The sequence below is a fragment of the Zootoca vivipara genome, chromosome 10 (genome assembly GCF_963506605.1).
Source record: "Zootoca vivipara chromosome 10, rZooViv1.1, whole genome shotgun sequence".
NCBI classification, from domain to species: Eukaryota; Metazoa; Chordata; class Lepidosauria; order Squamata; family Lacertidae; genus Zootoca; species Zootoca vivipara.
Window position 1 is genome coordinate 20,861,864 of NC_083285.1, and position 21,596 is coordinate 20,883,459.

Genomic DNA, 21,596 nt, shown 5'->3' on the forward strand with positions numbered 1-21,596 from the left:
AGATGGGAATTGTAGTCCAAAAGATCTGGAGGGCTGAAGTTTGGGGATGCCTGTTATAGAGAGTCAGACCATTGATCCACCTACCTCAGTACAGTATTGCCAATGGTGACTGGCAGTAGCTCTCCGAATGCTACCTGGAGATGCTGGGGACTGAATCTGGGACCTTTTGCATGCAAAACAGATGCTCTAGCACTGAGCTAAAGCCCTTCCCCAAAACATATAGGAATCAGGCTTACAGCATCTCAGACTATCTAGGAGCTTAAAGGTGTGTGACAGGGTCAACTGTGATTCATGAAGCCTCCCCATTTTAAATGAATAGGAGAGGAATACTCCCCTGTGGTCATTCAGGTCATTGGCATGAACTTCAAGATCAAAGAAGTTCCAATAACCTTTAGTTTCATTGAGGCTATGCCTTCCCTCCATTTTTCCCCTCTTTGATTCTGATATATAGCTTTAATGAGGGAAAAGTGAGCATGCAATCGCCATCCCACCTACCTACTTTATGCAGGCTGCTCTCTCAGTTCTCTCACCATATCACATATGAAAGTTGGGGGTCCCCACATTGCTGGGTGAGTGCAATGGAATATACAGACAGACACCCACCCACACACTTACTAAAAGTAACATGACACATCATATTCTCTTAGGTGTTGTCTTAGAAGTAATTTGATTTTGTTGCAGTGTTTGCCTTCTGTAGTTCCATTAGTCAGTTCATAAACAGCAACAGAGGTATTAAATAATTTGAGTTACTTGGGACGGTAAGTCAGTTAAAAGCTCAAATGTGACAAAAGAAGCATAATCCTGCATCCAGATTGCTAATGGGGCCCAGATGGTTGGAAATCATAACACTGGTTCTAGCAAGACTGCACTGCCTTTCAGTACATGACTGGGCACAATTGGATGTTCTGGGTTTGTCCTATGAAACCTTCCACGGCTCAAGGCCTCAGTACTTTCCAGAATGTCTCTCTCCAGATGAACCTGCCTTTACCCTCGGGCCATCATCAGAGGCCCTCCTCTCAGTGGCCCCTGCGGCAAAAGTGCAGAGGGTGGTGACAGGAGAGAGGAACTTGTCAGTAGTGGTCCACCAGCTGTGAACTGCTCTCTCCAGGGTAGCCTGTCTGATGCAAACATGGTCATCTTTTTGGTCCTGTGCCAAGACTTTGCTTTACCCCCTGGCATTTGGTGGTTGATGCTTTTTCTGCTGCTGAAATTTCATTGTTATTCTTTAGCTGGTTGTTTTAATGGTGGAGCATAGTGTAAGTAGGCTAGAAACTGGAGATTTTAATGCTTGGGTATTCATGCACATTTGTGTCTTATTGTACGTGTTTTCCTATGATTCCATTTTATTGATGTAAGTTGCCTTGAGACCCTTGAGGTATATGGGGCAATGAACTAACGAAAGAAGAAGAATAGTGATAAAGAGGAACAATAGTAATAATCTTGCAGAGTGATTATGTCTGCAGCAATTTACAGGGTCCCTCAAACACAGACTTTTAGATCAATGCCAATTTCTGAATCCTTTTGTAAGCCATTCCAGGAATACAAGGTTTACTCGAGGTGTGGTATTTTTATCTCCTTCAAGGAATCTTTTCGGCTCCCATAGCAACGTGAAGTGGTTCGATTGTAAATAATAAGAATTCTACATGGTCCATGCTCCTATAGTTGTCAAGTTGGTAATTGTTTGTGTCTGGTTGTTTTCAAGATAATTGTATCATCAAATCCTGGAGAACCACCATAAAGATGTATGGGGAGAAACCCAGTGAATTGCTTTGCTACGAGATTATATATATATATATATATATATATATATATATATATATATATGGAAGTGCCAAAGGCATATATTATTTACAACACACTGAACGTAGGGAAATTAAATATAGAATTAGTGAGGTTCTTGTGCAAGTGGAGCATTACTGATCTGAGATACAGGGAACTGGAGTGGAAAGAGATCTTTTAGTATCAGTAGCACAGCTATTGAGCCATTCATGAGCCTTCCAAATCCTGGCACCAGCGGTGGCTGCTGATCTGGGACAATGGCTAGAAAGGCATTAGAAAACGCTGTCACCAGCGAGTGGCAACTGAAGGAAAAGACTCTTAACAGCAGAGTCATAGGTCCATGGTAGAAGCAAGGGGATTGCTGAATTTTGTACTCCAGATGCACAGCCACTGACTACCTAGGAAAACCCATTGTGGACTTAGCACCATGTAGATATGCCCATCTCCTGCCTTTGGTGCCTCCACTGCTGCCCCATATGTTTTGTCTTTAAAGACATGGGAAGCTTCCCCCCATAACTTCAGATCACTGCTCAGTAGTGGTGATCTCTTCCTATCCTTAAAACCCAATGCACTGTCTTACTGCCAAGGAGATGAGTAACTATATTGAAGGGAGAGATTTGCCAATTGTGTTATTGAGCTAAATCTGATCATATAGTTTGCATTGTATAATTCTGATTGTATGGCTTAGCCCCCCATAGCCCTAAAATGCTTCTTAAAATGCTTTCCTTTTTTCCTCGGCGTCTGTGCACCAAAGTGGGCCAAAGTGTAATAAAAACATTCAAGAGCAAGACAGAATGCCCTGCTAAGCTATCAAGGCCGGATGACTGTCTTGTCTGATGCTAGCAGTCTGACGCAAAGAGCAGGCAAGATAGATAGGAATTCAAGCCCCCACTCGAGGCCGGGTGAGGATGCTACCGGCACAGGACCGGACACGGATCTTCCTTATATGTACTTGTGACCCCCTTGTGTGCGCACATTTACAGAGGAGGGGGAAAGGAGCCCAAGAAGTGTATAAGAAGCTTTGCAAATTTGTGTTTCTTTACTCTTGTTGTGAGCTGATCACCAAGGGTCTCTTAAATTTAAGAATTAACTTCTTTCTCTGGATTCAACCCTCGGTGTCTTGTTGACTGTCTCTGTCCCTGCCTGGGCGCAACTTAAGGACCCTTATCAGCTAATAAGGCTACACTATAAACTTTAGAACTTTAGAGTAACTTTAGAAGACATCTGAAGGCAGCCTGGTATAGGGAAGCTTTTTAATGCTTCGTGTCTTATTAGGTTTTTATATATGTGGATAATACCCAGCTCTACCTCTCTTTCAAATCAGAACCAGTGAAGGCGGTGAAGGTCCTGTGTGAGTGTCGGAGGTGGTTGGAGGATGGATGGCGGCTAACAGATTGAGGTTGAATCCTGACAAGACAGAAGTACTGTTTGTGGGGGACAGGAGATGGACAGGTGTGGAGGACTCCCTGGTCCTGAATGGGGTATCCCTGAAGGACCAGGTGCACAGCCTGGGAGTCATTTTGGACTCACAGCTGTCCATGGAGGTGCAGGTCAATTCTGTGTCCAGGGCAGCTGTTTATCAGCTCCATCTGGTATGCAGGCTGAGACGCTACCTGCCCGCAGACTGTCTCACCAGAGTGGTGCATGCTCTAGTTATCTCTTGCTTGGACTACTGCAATGTGGGGCTACCTTTGAAGGTGACCCGGAAACTGCAACTAATCCAGAATGCGGCAGCTAGACTGCTGACTGGGAGCGGCTGCCGAGACCACATAACACTGGTCTTGAAAGACCTACATTGGCTCCCAGTACATTTCCGAGCACAATTCAAAGTGTTGGTGCTGACCTTTAAAGCCCTAAATGGCCTTGGTCCAGTATACCTGAAGGAGCGTCTCCACCCCCATTGTTCTGCCCGGACACTGAGGTCCAGTACCAAGGGCCCTCTGGTGGTTCCCTTGCTGTGAGAAGCCAACTTACAGGGAACCAGGCAGAGGGCCTTCTCGGTAGTGTCACCCGCCCTGTAGAACGCCCTCCCACCAGATGTCAAAAAGAAAAACAACTACCAGACTTTTAGAAGACATCTGAAGGCAGCCCTGTTTAGGGAAGCTTTTAATGTTTGATAGATTATTGTATTTTAGTACCGTATTATGTTGGAAGCCGCCCAGAATGGCTGGTGCAACCCAGTCACATGGGCGGAGTAAAAATAAATAATTGCTGTTGTTGTTGTTTACTTTGTGCAGTTTGTTAGGGGCTTCTTTTGCACTTTGAGTAAAGGCCATGATAAAGAAAAATAAAATACATTTCCCATAAGGGATATACGGCTGGTCTGGCTTGCCTTTATAGTTAGAAACATGAACAGCAATCTACAGTGAAAACTAGATAAAATATCCATAGTGCTCTAAGAGGTTATTTTTAGTCTTGAAGCTAACCCAGATGCATTCCTACGGCTCTTTCTCCAGGGGTTTGCAATACCTACAAAACAGAGTTTCTTTGTTTTGCTTCATTTTGATGGTAAAGAGATGGAAAACAATTGAAAAGAGGAAAAGCAAGTTAGGCTTGGGAGGAGTTTGAAAATCTTGAGATTTTCTCTTGAGAAATAAGCTGCAAATGCACTGAGATCATTCAAAGAGCAATAGTCCCTTTAGGAATATATGGAGCTGCCGTATACCGAGTCAGCCCATTGGTCAGAATTGACTATACTGACTGGAAGCAGCTGTCCAGGATTTCAGACATGGAACATGCCCTGCCCTACCTGGAGATGCTGGGGGTTGAATCCTGGGACGTTCTGCATGCAAAACAGATGCTCTTCCAGTGAGTTACATCCCTTCCCCAGTTCTACAGCACCGCTGGATATTTTCATCTTTATAGATTGTTGCCGGTTCTAATGCTTCCTTTTCCAAATTATGTGTTTGGAAATAAGATCACTCTCTTCTTAAAATCATCTTTATTTTTAAGAACTGTTCTGTTATGCAATGATCACGAAGAATATCACATTGTACAAAAGGTGTGATTACATGTAATCACTAAAACTATACACAGCCTGACAAAAACGGAATGGAAGAATGGGAATTACAAAGCTTCTTGACTATGACACAGTGAAAAGGCTTCCAGTGTTTTTTATTTCTAATTTGGAGTGTGGGGGAAGAAAACACCTTTGTGAATTACTGTATCTTACTGGCTAATGGTAGCCTCTTTTTTGTTGTTGCTGTTTTCATGTAACTCACTTTGCTTTTATTCCTCCCAGAACAAAGAATTTGTTTGCCGAGGGCATGACTATGAGCGTTTGGAGGCTTTTCAACAGCGGATGCTGAACGAGTTCCCACATGCCATTGCTATGCAACATGCCAATCAGCCCGATGAAACCATCTTTCAAGCAGAAGCACAGTGTATCCACTCGGTCGACAGTACAGTATGCCTGCCTTAATGCACACAGTTTCACCTGTAGCATGATTGAAATGAATGAAATTCCTCCAAAAGCCCACTTCAGCCGTGCCAGTGCAAAGGGTGTCTTTTTCTTCTTTTTCTGACAAAAGTATGGAAACAATGAAATAACATATACTAGTAGTAAGATCAGCTAAGTTCATTATTAGCATGCATGCTCCCCGCCCCCATGGGTGTAATCAAAGGAAAACCACTGTTAGCACTGGTGAAGCTGAAATGAACATTTTTCTTTTAGTTATGATGACCATGTTGCCAAGACAGAGCAAGACAGAGAAATGAGAGAGAGGTATTTAGGAGAGCAAAACTAAGGGGGCAGCCCTCCCATGGCCCGATGGGACTAAACATGCTCAGTGGCTGCATAATTATTGTCGCGGCTACTCCCAAGTAAAGACGCTCCAGTCCGCTCTGTCTTTAAGGGTTTTATTGTGCATACTATTTACAGTGCAGAGATAACAGAAAACATGACCTCTTAGTTACTCGCAGAATCCTGCAATGGCGCCCTTCTGCTCCTGGGCCAGCATAATAGCTTGGGCACCTCGAAACGCCGCCCTCTAAACCTGCGTTTGGGTGCGTGCCTCAGTTCGGGCGCTGGAAGCGGCTGTGCTCCTTCTTTCACTTGTTGGCTAGGGCAGTGCAGGGGCTCTGATACCTCGCTGAGCCTTTCCTCCTCCATTCCGCTCCACTCCTCATTCCCCCCACCTGACCCGCTGCTACCGCTCTTGCTGGGCGAAGTGCTGGTCAGGATGACGGGGGGAGGCTCCCTGTAGGGAGTCCCCCTGACAATTATATTTTGGGGAAGGGGAATTTACCGTAATAGCATATCCTGAAAGAAGCTGTGGCAGGTTGACTAAGACGCTGGATAGAAGTACTCCACATGGCACCATTTTGTTGTCCCAGTTGTGGTGTTATATTTAAAAATCCATGGTGCCACTGTTTGTGGACCCTAACTAAGCTAGAATACTCACAGCTATGAATATCTGTTATTTTATTATGTTGCTTGTGCACTAGACTGCAAAGAATCATGGGATTCCTTTAATTCTTTATTAACAGGAAGTCACACTTGATTCCACAGATATCATTACCCATTTCATGAATCTGGTTGGGGTTTTAAACAAAAACCATGGGAACTATATTTCCTGTGCTTCCTGGTGACCACAAAACACTAGGGCTCATTGCAAACGTTTCTGTTGTGAGCATTCACCACTGTCATTAGGCAAATTTTGGACTGAAAAGAGGCTGGAAAGTGGGTGAGGGCTTGTGGTGGAAGCTTCTGATATCATAATAAGGGCTCAATGTTTATATTTTGTTTTCAAATGGCAAACACGTATCATTTGTACGGACCTTCATTTGTACAATAGAGTCCTTCCTTCTAGTGAAAAGGGTCATCTGTTTAGCTTTGCTGGTTGGAAAGTTGGCTTTGACCTTAACACCTTACACATAGACCTGCAAATCTATGCCGTGACACCAATTCCAGAAAGCCAGGAAGTGCTGCAAAGAGAAGGCATTCCAGATAACATCAAAAGTTTTTATAAAGTGAATCACATCTGGCGATTCCGATATGATAGGCCGTTCCACAAAGGGACCAAAGACAAGGACAATGAATTCAAGGTATGATGTTTCCCCAGTTCTGATTGATTTTATGCATTTTATGCACCTTTCTGGAATGAGGAGTTGGCCCCAATTCATATGACATTTAATTGCCCACGTACTTCCACAGTACATACGACAGATATGAGGCTAAACAAATATCAGAAAGATTGGTTTGTATTATGCAGCAATTGTCACCAGATAATTAATCCTGCTGTTCTGGAAGGCAGTTAGGTTTGGAGATTTATGTCTAATTGACATAGCTGCAAAAGAGAGAATAGCCTATTTAGAAACTCTGGAAAAAGTTTCAAAATATTTGGCAGGGATTCCTTGTATTTCAAGTTTATCAAAACTGTTAGTTTATTGGAAAATGTACAACCATTGATTTCATCTTTGTCTGGCTGGGGTTCCATTCGGTTTATTTCCTCCTCCTGCTCTTTCCTCTTTTTCTTTCTTTTCATTTTGGTCTGTGGATTTCTGGTTGTTATTATTATCCAATTTTCCCTGAAATTTGATGTTCCCTTTGGCAGGATGGCTTGGCGATTAGGAGAGAAGCAGTGGGGGGGACGGGACGAGGGTGACTCACAGGTTGATTGTGGATGAAAGGAGAATTTATAGTTGTAGGCTTTTTTGAAGTTAGTGTTTATGGACATCTTGCATGTGGCTTTTAAAAAACCCAGAATTGCCTTTTGAAATGCCCTCTATGTGTGTGTGTATGTGTTCAAATTCAAAGCCTCCTTGGTGTACAGAACTAATTTCCCCTCCTGAATCCTATCTAGTGTGAGATTTTTCACTCATAAAGATAAGCTTCCCATTATATTTATTGGTTTGCATCCACTACTGATGTGAAGCCAAGAATAACTTTCTATAAACTGCTTTGAGGGTTCTTTTTTGTTTACTGTTTACAGCTAAACAAAAATTTTATGAAATAAATAAATGCAGGCCAGATAACATTGGCTGAATATTTTCTCTCCCTACACATTTCTGGGGTGTGTGTGTGTGGTGGAACTATTATCAATTTATTTTTGCATTTATATTCTAACTTTACTCCAAGGAGCTTGAGGTGGTGTATATGGCTGCCCACTTCATCTCCATGTCAATCCTATGAGGAAGGTTAGGCTGAGAACTGGTGACTGGCCTAAGATTCCCCCAGTCAGCTTCATGGCCAAATGAGGATTTTGACTCCTGACCAATTTCCATGGCTGAGAGGGGATTTAACCCCTGTTTTCCCAGGCTCTAGTTCAATGCTCTTCACATTCTCCTCCTCTTAGTATAAGAAGCAAGAGCCTTGTTTTATACCCCTTTCCAATACCATGTCTCAGCATAGCTCCTGTCACCATATTTGCCTAGATAAACTTGAAAAGAGCCATGCACATTCTTCCGTTTGTCTTATGGTTGGACCTAAATTGTAGAGGGTGTTCGTTTCTCTACGTATGTCGGCTGACCTGTGGATGGGAAACTAATATGCTGTGAAGTGGCAACAAATTCAGTAAAAGGAGACCCACCCCTGAATGGGATTAATGCTGCTAATGGAAGCAGTCTGATTAATAAGAGAAAAACCCAATCCCCTGGCTAGCGGTGACAGAATTTAATGGAGCCACTGATTTACCCGCAGCCTTTGCTATTCATGCTGCACAGGTAGAAAGGAAGGGCCAAGGGGAAAATGCTACGCCACCTCCCAGGCTGGGTGCAATAGAGAGGTCTGAATCCGGCCCACTGCCATCATGTGCTGTGGTAGCAGATCAAGATCCAGCAGATCCTGTGCTGGCCCCTCTCTGTACTTCCCCAACCCATTTTGGGGGTGGGGTGGGAGGTGGGGGGGTTCTGCTGGCTGTTTCTGGAAGGGGAACCATCCGTGGTGTCTTTTGCCCAAAACTTGGGCCGCCACTTTGGAGTGCCGCTTGTGGATGGCAGCAGAGACCAGCAGATTTCGCTCCAGGCTGGGTAGAGTAGCACCTGTGCTCCACCCGCATCCACTCCAGAAAGCGGGTAAGGAATTTGGGCTGCTGTGTAATTAACGTTCCTTTGTTTCAGAGTTTGTGGGTGGAGAGAACCACACTGATCTTGGTGCAGAGCTTGCCTGGGATTTCACGTTGGTTTGAAGTGGAGAAACGTGAAGTAGTGAGTATGGATTGAATTTGCCCTCGCCACGCTCTTAAGTCATTTTGGGTACTGACCATAGTGATAGATGTATCAGTCTGTAGCCCCTCCTTTTGTATGTGTTACTTCTGTCCGGTTTCTATATTCGTATGTGATTTATTTATTATTTCAAAAATAAGTTACTTTCATCGGTATTCCTCACAGGATAAGTATTTAGATGCGTATTTTATATCAATGCAAATGCATTTTATCTAAAGGAAAATGTGCGTTAGGCACATCTGTGAGCAAATAATTATGTGACAAACATTCAAAGAGGAAAATCTGAAGAACAAGTACCATATTTTTCTGTGTATAAGACGCCCCCTATTTTTGGGGACTCAAATTTAAGAAAATGGGGGGAGGGAAGCCTCAGAGTTGTTGAGCTTTTTGGGGGGAGATTGCACAGGGTTGTTGAGCTTTTTTGGGGGTTCCCCCCAAAAAAATCGCTCACCTGCACGCGGTGCTAAATCCGCTTCTCTGTCCCCTTGCCGGCAGAAACTGAAAACGCCCACCCAATTGCCGCAACATCAGCCAATCAACACCAGCCCTTGATGCAGCATCCAATACCACGCCCAATAGCTGCTGACAGCCATGGCAGCAACCAATCAAATGTCCACCCTATGCACTATCCATGTATAAGATGACCTCCACTTTTTAGCAGAATTTTTAAAGAAAAAAAGTCTTCTACACAGAAAAGTACATTACTTTCCAGTGTGTGTATTAGTCCACTCAGTACAAATTATATTGGTTTATTTGCTGGCCAAATAAAATTATCCCTCCTATCTAGTTGACCACTCCCCTCTGGCACTGTTGTAAATTAAATTAGTTAGATAATAGCAAATAGCAAATGAAATGGTATGGTATGCGGTGTGTGTGGAGTGAACGAACTCAGTACAGAAATTATTTCTTTTCTTCCATTTATATTCCACTCCTCTTCAGCTATCAAACCCAAGATGACATAAATGTCATTCCCATCTAAGCACTGACCAGATCTGCTTAATTTCAGCAAAATAGTGGTCATATCTGCCTTGGGTACACAATGCTCTGGGACCATATCCTGGGAACTGCTAAAACTGGATAGAAGCTCATCCCATGAAAAAGACAGAGAGAGGGAGAAATAAAGAGATTGTTATATAATCATTTCTGAATGTGAATAAAAATTAACCAAGTGCATTTAACATAAATGTAAATATAGAAATCTTATAGCTATAGTCATTGCATATAAAGATTTAGTTCTAAACCACTATGACAAAGACATGGCATGTATAGTTATGACATCCCTTCCATGCCGCTTTTAGTTGAGGTGCAGGGCTAAATAAATAACACTATATAGTAGCTTTAACACCTCTTGTAAGTTTGGTCACAGTTTCCACCCGACACTCTACATATCCTCAAGCTTTCCAGAACATCACTTGGAAGTGGGGTGGTGCTTAATTTCTCTTCAGCCAGAATAGTACATCTTGCTCTTGCCTACAGCATCAGAGATGAGGTTGTCAAAGCTGTTGGCAGTTGCAAAGGAGCTGCTAAGTCCGTGTCAAATAAGCAGATGCATTGCTGTTGATGGTTTTCAGGTGGAAATGAGCCCCCTGGAGAATGCTATTGAAGTGTTGGAAAATAAAAACCAACAACTGAGGACACTGATCAGTCAGTGTCAGACTCGACAGATGCAGAACATCAACCCCCTCACAATGTGTTTGAATGGGGTCATTGATGCAGCGGTGAATGGTGGAGTCACCAGGTACCAAGAGGTATGTCATTCTTACCTAAAGTGCTGGGGGTTAAGGTGCATTCTTATTTAAAGCCCCTCTGCTCCACCTTACTTAGCTATATAATAATATTTAACTTAATCCTATCTGTCACACTAATTGAGACTGTTTAGAAATCTGATTGACTCTTTAGGCTGAGATAGCATTTATCACCTTTTTATCCAGCCCTTCTTCCCAGATACAATCCCAGTACTTGGGGACTGTATCTAGGTCAGACATCCCCAAACTTCGGCCCTCCAGACTACAATTCCCATCATCCCTGACCACTGGTCCTGTTAGCTAGGGATCATGGGAGTTTTAGACCAAAACATCTGGAGGGCCGCAGTTTGGGGAAGCCTGATTTAGGTAAACAGTCATACTCAGAGAAGTCCCATTGAAATAAATAGATACATCAGGACCATTAATTTCAATGTGCCTACTCTAAGTAAAACTCAGTTGGATGCAACCCATATGACAGTTACCAGCAATTTATTAAAACCACAAAACCTTGTGCCATAATAAATGTGTTCAATTTTAAAGGGCTGCAGGACCTTTCCTTGGTTTTGCAGACGTGCTGATTAACACGGAATGGAAACTGACACATTTTATTAAGGCAGTGTTCATCAGAGAACCTTGGTTTAAGGTGACAGGCAGCTGCTCATGCACCGTTAGATGTAAAAACGAGTGAGTCACAACACGGTAACAATAATACCTTGCAAACATGTATTACCGTGGAAATGAACTGACCGTGAACTGGTGTTGCTCTTTTGAGCCAAAATGCAGTTTAAGGAGATGGCAGGCTGCTGTCAGGAGGACTGGGTTTGGATGGAAACTCTTGTAAACACAATGTACTTTGAACTAACATGTAGACCCTGTGCTACAATTGTATTTTTCTCAGGCATTCTTTGTGAAGGAATATATCTTGAACCACCCAGAGGATGGAGAGAAGATCGCATGCTTGAGGGAACTTATGCTTGAGCAGGTAAAGGGGAACCCACCCAAGCAAGCCATGTGCTGTCTGTTGAAATTGACATGCACCCAGGAAAAAGCACAACAAGGCAACATTCTGCTTTTCAGAGGGCTCTGGGATTTGTAGAACTGATGTTCAGATGGCAATGCTAAGGGCGAGTGAGCAAGCTAAGTGTTGTTAACATCATCCCTCTGATCTTTTAAAACTGCTATTTCTCTTGTTTTCGGCAGAGCAGCCTAAACTGAAGAGTGGGTGACAGGCAGAACTTTGCCACATGACTGTCTGCATATTTTTTAATAATATGCTGCTTGAAATGTACTGTAGGAAGGATTCCATCTGGCTTAAAGCAGGGAATGAAGGGGATCAGAAACAAGGGTGGTTTTAAAAAAATATCTTAAGATTACTTTGCGGTATTAATTCTTAGTCTCCTTAAAACTGGAGATGAATTATGCAGTCTAGCAGCTATGTCTTTTGCAGTTCACTGCCCTTTAAATGTCCATATTTCCAGCGGGATTTAATTTCTTGGAATAGCTTTTGAAATGTATGCCGTATGCTTACAGCAGGCTCCAGGATCCCACAAGGATTGCTCTCTGCGTAGTGGCAAAGATCTATGCATGCAGAACTATGTTCTTCCATATCCAACAGCGAGCTGGTTTGGGCATAAGCCATAGTTTATTGTGATGGGAGCAAGTCACAGTGACTTTCTCCAGTGTAGTCATGAGAAGGAAACAGGAGTTTTTGCTTCTCTTTTTGATTAAGTACACTTTGGGATTTTATCTGAATCCAGCAATGGGTTATGAAGCTGACTTGTTTCAACATACCATAGTTAAAATTAGTCATCGTTTATGGTGGTTAATCAAACTATGCTTCATTTAAAAAATGGAAGCGGAAGCTTCCAATTTCTTCATAGCTATAAGGATGGAGAAATGAGGAGGGAGAGCTCACTGTGGTTCACTCAAGTCGCCATAAATAATATCATGGCATCTGAACTTCCTCAGCTTCATAGTTGCCTGAATGTTAGCTAATTGTTCATAGTAGCAATTTTGGAGTTACATGGTTTGAAATTGCTGTCATAGCAAAGAAACGTATGAAGACAAATAATAATCATTCTTCCTTTGTTGTGTGAAGGCCCAGATTCTGGAATTTGGCTTAGCTGTGCATGAGAAGTTTGTCCCTCAAGATATGAGACCTTTACATAAAAAACTAGTGGATCAGTTCTTTGTGATGAAATCAAGTTTGGGAATACAGGTATGTGTGATTCATGATGAAAGGCCCTTAGGTTGTACATAGTCAGTATATTTATTAAGCAACAGACAGTGACATCTTCTGGTTGTAGGATTATATTGCATCACCGTAATTTATATCTTCCTGTTACAAGGGAAAATGCATATTGTGGGAGGGCATTAAAAAAGAAAATTCTAGTTTCCTTAGTTCATAGTATTAATTCTTTTTTACAAGATACTTGCCATATATAAAAGTTGTCTTCAAAACAGCAAAGTATACTCTTTTAAAAAAAATTTCTCCTGGTCCCTAATATTTTAAATTTAAATGTATACTTAGGAATTTGCTGCATGCATCCAGGCCAGTCCAATTCACTTTCCGAACGGAAGCCCCCGCATCTCTAGAAATTCAATCCCTGTTTCTATGAGTCCAGAGGGTGCCAGAGTGATTCCCAGACGCAGGTACGTGGAAAAAGTGAAGTTCCGTGTTTCCAATATTTGTACAAGGGGACCAATTCTCACAAAAGTTGGACAATCCTGAAATAGATAAAAAAATAATAACACCAGCTGCCAAGGGAGGTTATAGTGATTCCTTCATTTAAAGGTATTCATAAAAATAAAGTTGGGCAGGCATTTGTGATGGAGGGCAGAATGCTTGAAGTAAGGGAGAAACTGTTTTAGGGCACAAATTGGATAATCCCATTAGTCTTACAGTTTTGCAACACTCTAGGACAGGGTTTCTGGCTGTTTTTGGACTACAACCCTCATTATCCTTAGCTGGCAGGACCAGTGGTCAGGGGTGATGGCAGTTGTAGTCTAAAAACAGCTGGAGACCCAAGTTTGGGAAACCCTGCTCTACGATACGGATGGGGAACCTGAAGGCTTCTCAGGTCCTCTTGGAGTCCACCAGGCTCAGGCCCAGCCAGGATTGCCAGTGGCTAGAGATTATGGGAACTGTAGTCCAACAACACCTGGAGGCCTGTAGGTTCCCTCCTTTCTCTGCTATAGGGTGAGCTGCTGTTATTGCCCCACAACATTCTCATGGTCAGTTGTGGGTTTTTTGTGGTTTTGTGTTTTTTAAAAACCACCCTAAAGAATATGTGAATCCACATTAAAATCTAATACTGACATGCGGAAAAGCAGTCTTGAGTGCTGACACATTGGCCGAGTACACACCGTACATTTAAAGCACATGGCTTCCCTCAAAGAATCATGCGAGTTGCAGTTCACCCCTCACAGAGCTGCAATTCCTAGCACCTTTAACAAACTACAGTTTCCAGGATTTTTTGGGGGGAGGTAAGATGGCTTAGTTGTATGGTGTGTGTGTGTGTGTGTGTGTGTGTGTGTGTGTGTGTGTGTGTGTGTGTGTGTGTACACTATATGACAAACTGATAAAGGATCAGAGTGGATGAAAACTTGTTTTCTTCTTTGTAACAGCCCCTTAAGTTACCCAGCGGTCAACAGATACTCTTCCTCATCATTGTCCTCTCAAGCCTCTGCAGAGGTCAGCAATATAACTGGACAGTCTGAAAGCTCCGATGAAGTTTTCAACATGCAGGTACAAAATGCTCCCTTCATCTAAAACTGGATCAGTTTATATCTTTCTGAGGACCTTTCTAGTTTGGGGAGGTTGGGGGTACTATTTTGAAGCGGTACGGAGGGAAACAAATTGGATGTGTTAGAAGTACAAATAAAAAAAATGAAATAAATCTTGCAGCATCTTCAGCTGAGGATGCTGCAAGATTTATTTCATTATTTTTATTTGTACTTCTAACACATCCAATTTGATCAGCTCAGGATTAGAAATAAAACTTGAAACGATCAATCCCCATTCCAATATTATTTATTTATTTAAAATACCCTTTTTATTTTATAATCCTGACAAACAAAGACTAATCATTCAGTAAGTGCTGGGAGGGAAAGCTCTAGCTCTGCCTTTGGCAAATCTCCAGAGAAAAGCTGTTCTTCACTTAATGGTGAAGCCCACAAGGTTCAGTCTCCAACTGCCCTTTGTCAGGCAGACTCCATATTCAAGAAGAGGATCTTAAATATATTAGCATCAAGGTTTTGTCTTACTGTACTCTCTCCATTGGGGATGGGGTGAGTGGGTGATAAGCCATGCTGCTCCATGACAACAAACTGCACAGCCGTTTAAAATATTGTCACACAGAGCGCCAGGTCTCTTTGTAGATTATTTACCCTCATATTCCACTTTTAAGAGGAGATATTCTTACAGGTTTCCTATCAGACTTCTGTGATTATGCTGAGGCAATACCTGGACAGTGTCTTGGAGCAGACAAAGGAGTGTTGAGAGCTCAGGATAGTCTAGTGATGTATTTCAACAGGATCTGTTTTTTTAAGCCATTAGTTCTTGATACAGATAAATGTATTAAGATACATGCAAAGCTGCCACATACAAGATCCATTACTTCAACATCCCTTCCCAAAACACAGTGATTTGAGAACCTTGGCTAACGATTCCTTCAAAATAGATCAGTCACAAAAGAGGTTTCCCTCTCTCCACCCTGGCGTTTTTCTTGTATGGTAAATATAGGGAGAGACATTTCAGTTTTTAGAGGCATGCTGTCCACCATTTTTTTTAAATAAATAAATAAATCTGACTCTCCAAAGTGCTTCAGAGGTCCCCACTTTGGTTCAGGGATCTCTCCCTCACTTGGGCAATCCTCAAATCTGTCTGAAGTAACCCCGTTTCAGTTCATGATTCAGAGTCCATACACAACTTTTGCACACCCCTAGTTTATGGACCCTGTAACCTAGTAGCATTTTGGTGTGCCAGCTGCATTTTTCTGGATATCTGATGTGGAAGTAGTGAACCTTCGGGTGTTTGAGTGTTGAAGCTGTGCATCACTTGTACTCAACCTGTGTACAGTATTTGGTAAATAAATTCAAATTTTTAACTAGGCCACGAGTCTCCAGTGAACTCCTTCCAAAGTAAACTAAACCCGGGTAAGGGCTGTACCCCTTGGAGAAGTGGGATGGACATAACAAAACAAAGGGATCATAGAGTTGGAAAGGACCCCGAGGGTCATCAGTTTAGCAACCAGAAATAATTTTCTATGCATAACATTCAAAAACACATTTTTAGTATTTTATTGTGGCCCAATTTGCTAGTTTTATTTAGGGTAGCAAGTGCAAGATGAGAATATTTTTTTCTGTAAATAAAATATTCTTTAAAGGTTGAGTACATTTGTTAATGTTTCTGATTGTTTGCTGCCTTTCCATGTTCCTTCCTATCACACAAAAAAGGCCCACTGTTAATCCTGACACACAAAGTTACTAGGTTTACTGTATGGTTTGTAAAGGCAATAAACGGAGCAAAAAGATGAGGTTACGGTTTTGGGGTGAGAAGTGAATTTCAGCTGCAACCACGTACATTTGGGTACATCCCTTTGAAATCTTCTCAGTAAACATGCGCAGAATTGCACACCCAATCATATATTTGCTCCAATTTATCTTTTGTTAAATAAGTCAAGCCTTGGATCCTGTATGTTGAGCCTCTCCATAGTCTACCACAGTGTTTCTCAACCAGTGTGCCTCCAGATGTTTTGGGACTACAACTCCCATCATTCCTGACCACTGGTCTTGCTAGCTAGGGATGATGGGAGTTGTAGTCCCAAAACATCTGGAGGCACACTGGTTGAGAAACACTGGTCTACCATACCATGAATCAGAGCATGTTGTTGTTCACCTGTTTATCATCATGTCACATGAGGACATTGAGATTTTGTGGCTCTTGTATTTCCAGCCAAGTCCATCTACCTCAAGCCTGAGTTCCACTCATTCAGCTTCACCTAATGTGACCAGCTCTGCTCCATCCAGTGCCAGAGGTTAGTGCTTCATTTCCTAAAGTTCCTTCCAGAAGCTTTCTGTGCACTACTAAATGATTTTAATGCAACCCATTTCTCGATCACACCATTTTGCAGTTCTGCAGTGCGAGGCAAGCCACTGTAGAGTCTCTGTCCAAACTGAAGGTCAGGAGAACTGTACTGATTCTGCAGGTTTTTCTTTTGTTCCAGGCTCGCCTCTGTTGTCTGACAAGCTTAAACATTCCAGAGAAAATTCTTGTTTGTCTCCAAGGGAGAGGCCTTGTAGTGCCATTTACCCAAATCCTGCTGAGTCTTCACAGGTAGGCATTGCTAAGGATGACTTGACAGGGCAGCCCTCTCTCAAGTGGGATTCTGCGGGGCAGAAATGGTATTGACCTACCTACCGAATTCAAACAGGTTACTTTTTGTGCATGTAAAAGATACAGTAGATCTTTTGAGCATTGTTGATCTTCCTCATCAGATGATAATGCTTAGATGTTTACTTTTAGGGTAAGTAATAATTCAGCTCCTAAATTTCTTAGCTTGATCCATTATGGCAGTTTCTTGAAGAATAGCAGAGAAGTGTTGTGAATGAAGAAAGCCCATGATTTTTGTTTTTGCTTTCTCCTTTAGTGTCACTGTTTTATTATTTGAAGCAGGGCAGACTCCTTTTCATACGAAGTTCTTGTAACATGAGGTCAAAGTACCTACCATTTTCCATTTACATGATGCTATTTAAAATTGACAGCCATTCTTTTTAACGATCACATTTACCCTTGGCATATTTCTTGAAACTTCTGTAGACCATTCCATCCCCACACCATGCTATTAACAATGTAGTTCTCATGCTGAGACTTGGAGGAACCTTGGAGCAGGTTCCCTGTGATTTGTGGAGTTTCTGCTCTGTTGGTAGAACATTATTGCCATTTCAAAGGATCTTCAGAAACGAATGTCCCTTGGGTCTTTGTAATTCATTTTCTCCGATAGGAAGCTCTTGCTTAATAGTTCCTCTGCCATTCTATAACGTGATCTCCTCTAGTCTTGTTATGACTTGCTGGTTGCCATTGTAGCTGACATTTGCTCAGCGACAGCAAACATTATTTTTGAATCAGCCTAAACTTTTCTATCATCCGCTGGAGCAGCCAGGGCAGGAAATGGGCCCCCGGAGGAATGTTCTTATGTTAAAGTGGCTTTTGGTACATGCCACAAAGAAAGAACTGTACCATTTTTGCTCCCAGCCTGCAAACCCTTGCTTTGCCAAGTGGAATGAGGCCTCTATTCCGCGCTGCATCCGAGATTCACCAAAGGAGCCTGAGGAGCACATAGGCCCAGTATCTGCTCACCCAGAGGCTTACCTGACAGGGAAGTCTCACAATCTGTCAACAACCTCAGTAGCCCCCGACAGGGTAAGTAGAAAAAAAATACCTATTTCTCATGCAAACATTATGGAGAACGACTCAAGCAGTTCCTTTTCTCTGTCACCTCTTTAAACTAAATCAAAGAGGAGAAGGATATTTTCTTGTGGTGGCCCTGTGCTATAGAACATCACCATAGCAGGGAACTCTGGGCTATCACTAGAGAGTTGGATATGGGGTGGGAGAAATGGCATACTGCTTTGTCACAGTTCACCAAGTCATTATTGGAGGCAATAGCAGTTCCCCTGTAGCCTCACATTCAGAAATACTACCCACATAATACCTACCCACATAAGAGAAAGCACTGGATATTGAGATCCAGGTGGTCATTTGCCTCAGGGGAATAAAAACAGACCTGGAAGTTTCAGTAATTCATTTCAGACCATAGAAACCTCACTAAGGGCACTTGAAAGCGGTGGCCAGACTTGGACGACAGGTCTTTCATTCTAGCTTTCTTCATGTTTAGGGTGGCTGATCAGGAATCTGCCCATTTGTATGGTTCCTTTCCATGCTGCTTGCCTTTTTCTGTACTTTCCTATGTCACAACACCAGGACAAGATCATTATTTGGTAACGACGTGCCTCGTTTTTGTAAGGGGTGAATTTAGTAAATATGGGACACAATGGTGGTACAACATGGGCTTTAGTCAAACTATTTCCATATTTTACCACCGCCACTCAGATTTCCCCATTTTTAACAAATTCACAAGCTGGCCTGTTAGACCGAGTTACCGTCACATTTGGGCGGTCTGATCGTTTCCTGTTCTGAGAATGTGGCTGTTGGCTGCGCTGTCACAACCTGTCATGCTTATTCTCCATCTTCTAATTGACGTGTCTGCATGTCGATGTTTCTAGTGATAAAGCTTTACATCCTCTTAATGTCTGCTCTAGCTTCATTGTAGTTGCCACACCTTTTCCCCTTTTCTTTCTTCGCAAGTACCCCACAATTCCCTGTTCTCATTAATGTATTGTTTGCCTTGGGTATCTGGCAGTTCTTGTCTTATTAGTTTGCTTCCACTACTTTATCAGTGACTTTGGTTCCTTGGCTGGTCCCTGTATACTCTCCTACAGAAAAGATCTGAAGTTCTTGCAAATGTTGCCTTTGCTAACCTTGATTTTGACACGTTTGCTTAACCAGTATTTAAGCTCTTGCGATGTAAATTGGAAATTACTAGTAGTTTAGCATTCACATCCAATGACCTTATGGGTGCTTTCTTCCTTTTCACTAGCTCTTTCAGGACCTACTAATGTTATTTCTATATAAACATCTAAATCTACTTTATAGTCTTCAATTTAAGTGCATACCTTCACTCAAACTTCATTTGTACATCTTTGCCTCACTTCCTATATATAATAAGTAATTGCCCTTGGAGGGAGATGTGGGAACTGCCTTGGGATTTTTTTTTATAGGTACCATTGACTAAATGATGCTACTTTATATTCTAGAAGAAACTCTGTTTTGTTGCCTTCCCAAACTTGGTCTAAATGGTTTGTCTGATGATTGTATCTGCATTATTATTAAACCATCATTTTCAAAGGAGATTGTAAAATTCATCCAGTTGACTTTTGCTAACAAGTTCTTAATGACATATAGTAATTATTATATAATATATTCTTTACTAACTGTCCTTAAGAAAATCCCAGTATCATTGGGTGGTTAGAAAAATGGTGTATTACACATGAGTCAAGTGTGGTTGTATGAATAGGATTTGCCCAGATTATATCAGATATATATTTTATTAAGTAGAGGCAGGACCCCCCCCCCAAAAAAAATAAGGAAGCTCTTTTCATATTTTTTAAGATCTCAAGAGTTTCTGCAGTTGAATTTGAATGTTATCTGAAGCATTTTAGCTTCCACTGGTTTTTAAAAAGCAAGCCTCGGGAATGCCTTATTTTGTAACTGTTCAATGCATAGGCTTTCTGCAGATTAATTATTCCTCGTTTTTCAATACATAAAGAACTGACCTTTGTTTTTCTACATGGTATTTAAATTAAATTACCTCTGTTTTTTGACTTCTATAGCTATCGTCTTAGGACTCATAATTAAAGAAAATCCATATCAAGCCATATCAACCATGCTTTAGTCTGGGTTTTTATTTAAGATAATTTCCCCCAAATTTAATTTTATATTTGCAAACATATCTGAAAATTGATTTCTAAAGGTTTAATAAAAACGCTGTCATTAAAATGTTGTGATTTTTTTAGAGAATTTTGTTCAATCACATTGGAGATGGTGCTTTGCCCCGAAGTGATCCTAATTTGTCTGGTCCTGAGAAAGGTAAGCATTTTATTTATTTTGCTGTTCATATCTCACCTTTCTATAAAATATCTGTGGTGGCTCTCACAAGAAAAAAGTAAAGCAAAGCACAATAATCAAAAGTTGTTAAGCAGAAATAATATATAATGTAGTGTTATAATATAATATAAGATATATAATGGGTGGCACCCCATTTAGTCATATTCATAGGAGACCCATTGAAGTAACGGACTCACTGTAACTTAGTCATGATTATAAGCTAATGAATTGATTTTTATTGATTTAGTAAGTATGATTTATTCAGGTACTACTTAATAGATATATACACAATTGTAATCAATTTTGCATTCAGTACTATATGTATATTGCTGTTAAATACCACAGTGGTGTTCAGTAAGACGAAATAGTGAGTCTAAATAAAATGTGAAACAATGGCTTCCTCAGTAGATTCAGACAGAAGAGAGGCCGAAACCTCTGTCCTTGAAGGATAACCCTTAACCTGGAGGCTACAGAGACTAGTTAAGTAAATTCACTCTAGGGTCTTTAATCAAGAATTTGTAGCCATCTTTTAAAAACTGGCTTCTATGTAGTTTAACTTTTGACAGCTTAGAATACCAGTGCTCATTTTTGTCATCTTTATCCAGCTGTAAACAGCACTCCCAGCAGCTGGAGCTTGGACAGCGGGAAGGAAGCCAGGAACATGTCAGAGAGTGCAAAGCTTATGTCTCCTCCTGTGCCCCCACGCCCCACGCAAACTGGTATGTGGATACATCACAACTGTTCTTTTCTAGTACCAGGCAAGGGAATGGTCTGCCACAGGCTGAATTCAGCTCAGGTTTCGTCTGAGAAACCGGGATGGGTAGGTCCAGGAGCCACATGGCTAGGAGACCCGCCATGAGAAGAGAGCAATAGATGGCTTGAAGAGGGACAAGGCAAGCAGACTGGGAAGAGGTTATTTTTCAAGGACCTGGAAGGGACTAGGAAGGTGGGAAACAGGCAGCGGGGCACAGGGATGTTGCCAGAGGGCCTGCAGGATAGTTTTTTTGGTTTTGCAATGGGTCCCATATTTCTTGCTGCTGCCTGCTCTTTTTCAACTACCTGTTTGTTCACACACACACACACACACACACACACACACACACACACACACACACAATTGTGTTGCTTATGTTGTGTTGCTATTGGAGATAGCCTGGTGCCTCCAGTCTGGAGAGAGATAT

At 41.8% G+C, this 21,596-nt stretch overlaps 1 protein-coding gene across 2 annotated transcripts in view; it reads left to right on the forward strand.

The window, feature by feature from the left end:
• Positions 1-21,596, forward strand: part of DOCK4 (dedicator of cytokinesis 4) — a 245,094-nt gene that overhangs the window by 218,915 nt on the left and 4,583 nt on the right. The window contains exons 39-51 of one of the 2 annotated variants that reach the window (XM_035128338.2): positions 5,021-5,162; positions 6,659-6,825; positions 8,839-8,925; positions 10,515-10,691; positions 11,587-11,670; positions 12,787-12,906; positions 13,219-13,340; positions 14,316-14,436; positions 16,645-16,726; positions 16,916-17,025; positions 17,944-18,111; positions 20,325-20,397; positions 21,021-21,134. In XM_035128338.2, coding sequence (XP_034984229.2) covers positions 5,021-5,162; positions 6,659-6,825; positions 8,839-8,925; positions 10,515-10,691; positions 11,587-11,670; positions 12,787-12,906; positions 13,219-13,340; positions 14,316-14,436; positions 16,645-16,726; positions 16,916-17,025; positions 17,944-18,111; positions 20,325-20,397; positions 21,021-21,134 — 1,567 coding nt within the window. The remainder of the gene's footprint in view (positions 1-5,020; positions 5,163-6,658; positions 6,826-8,838; positions 8,926-10,514; positions 10,692-11,586; positions 11,671-12,786; positions 12,907-13,218; positions 13,341-14,315; positions 14,437-16,644; positions 16,727-16,915; positions 17,026-17,943; positions 18,112-20,324; positions 20,398-21,020; positions 21,135-21,596) is intronic. The other variant, XM_035128339.2, reaches the window with a different exon arrangement.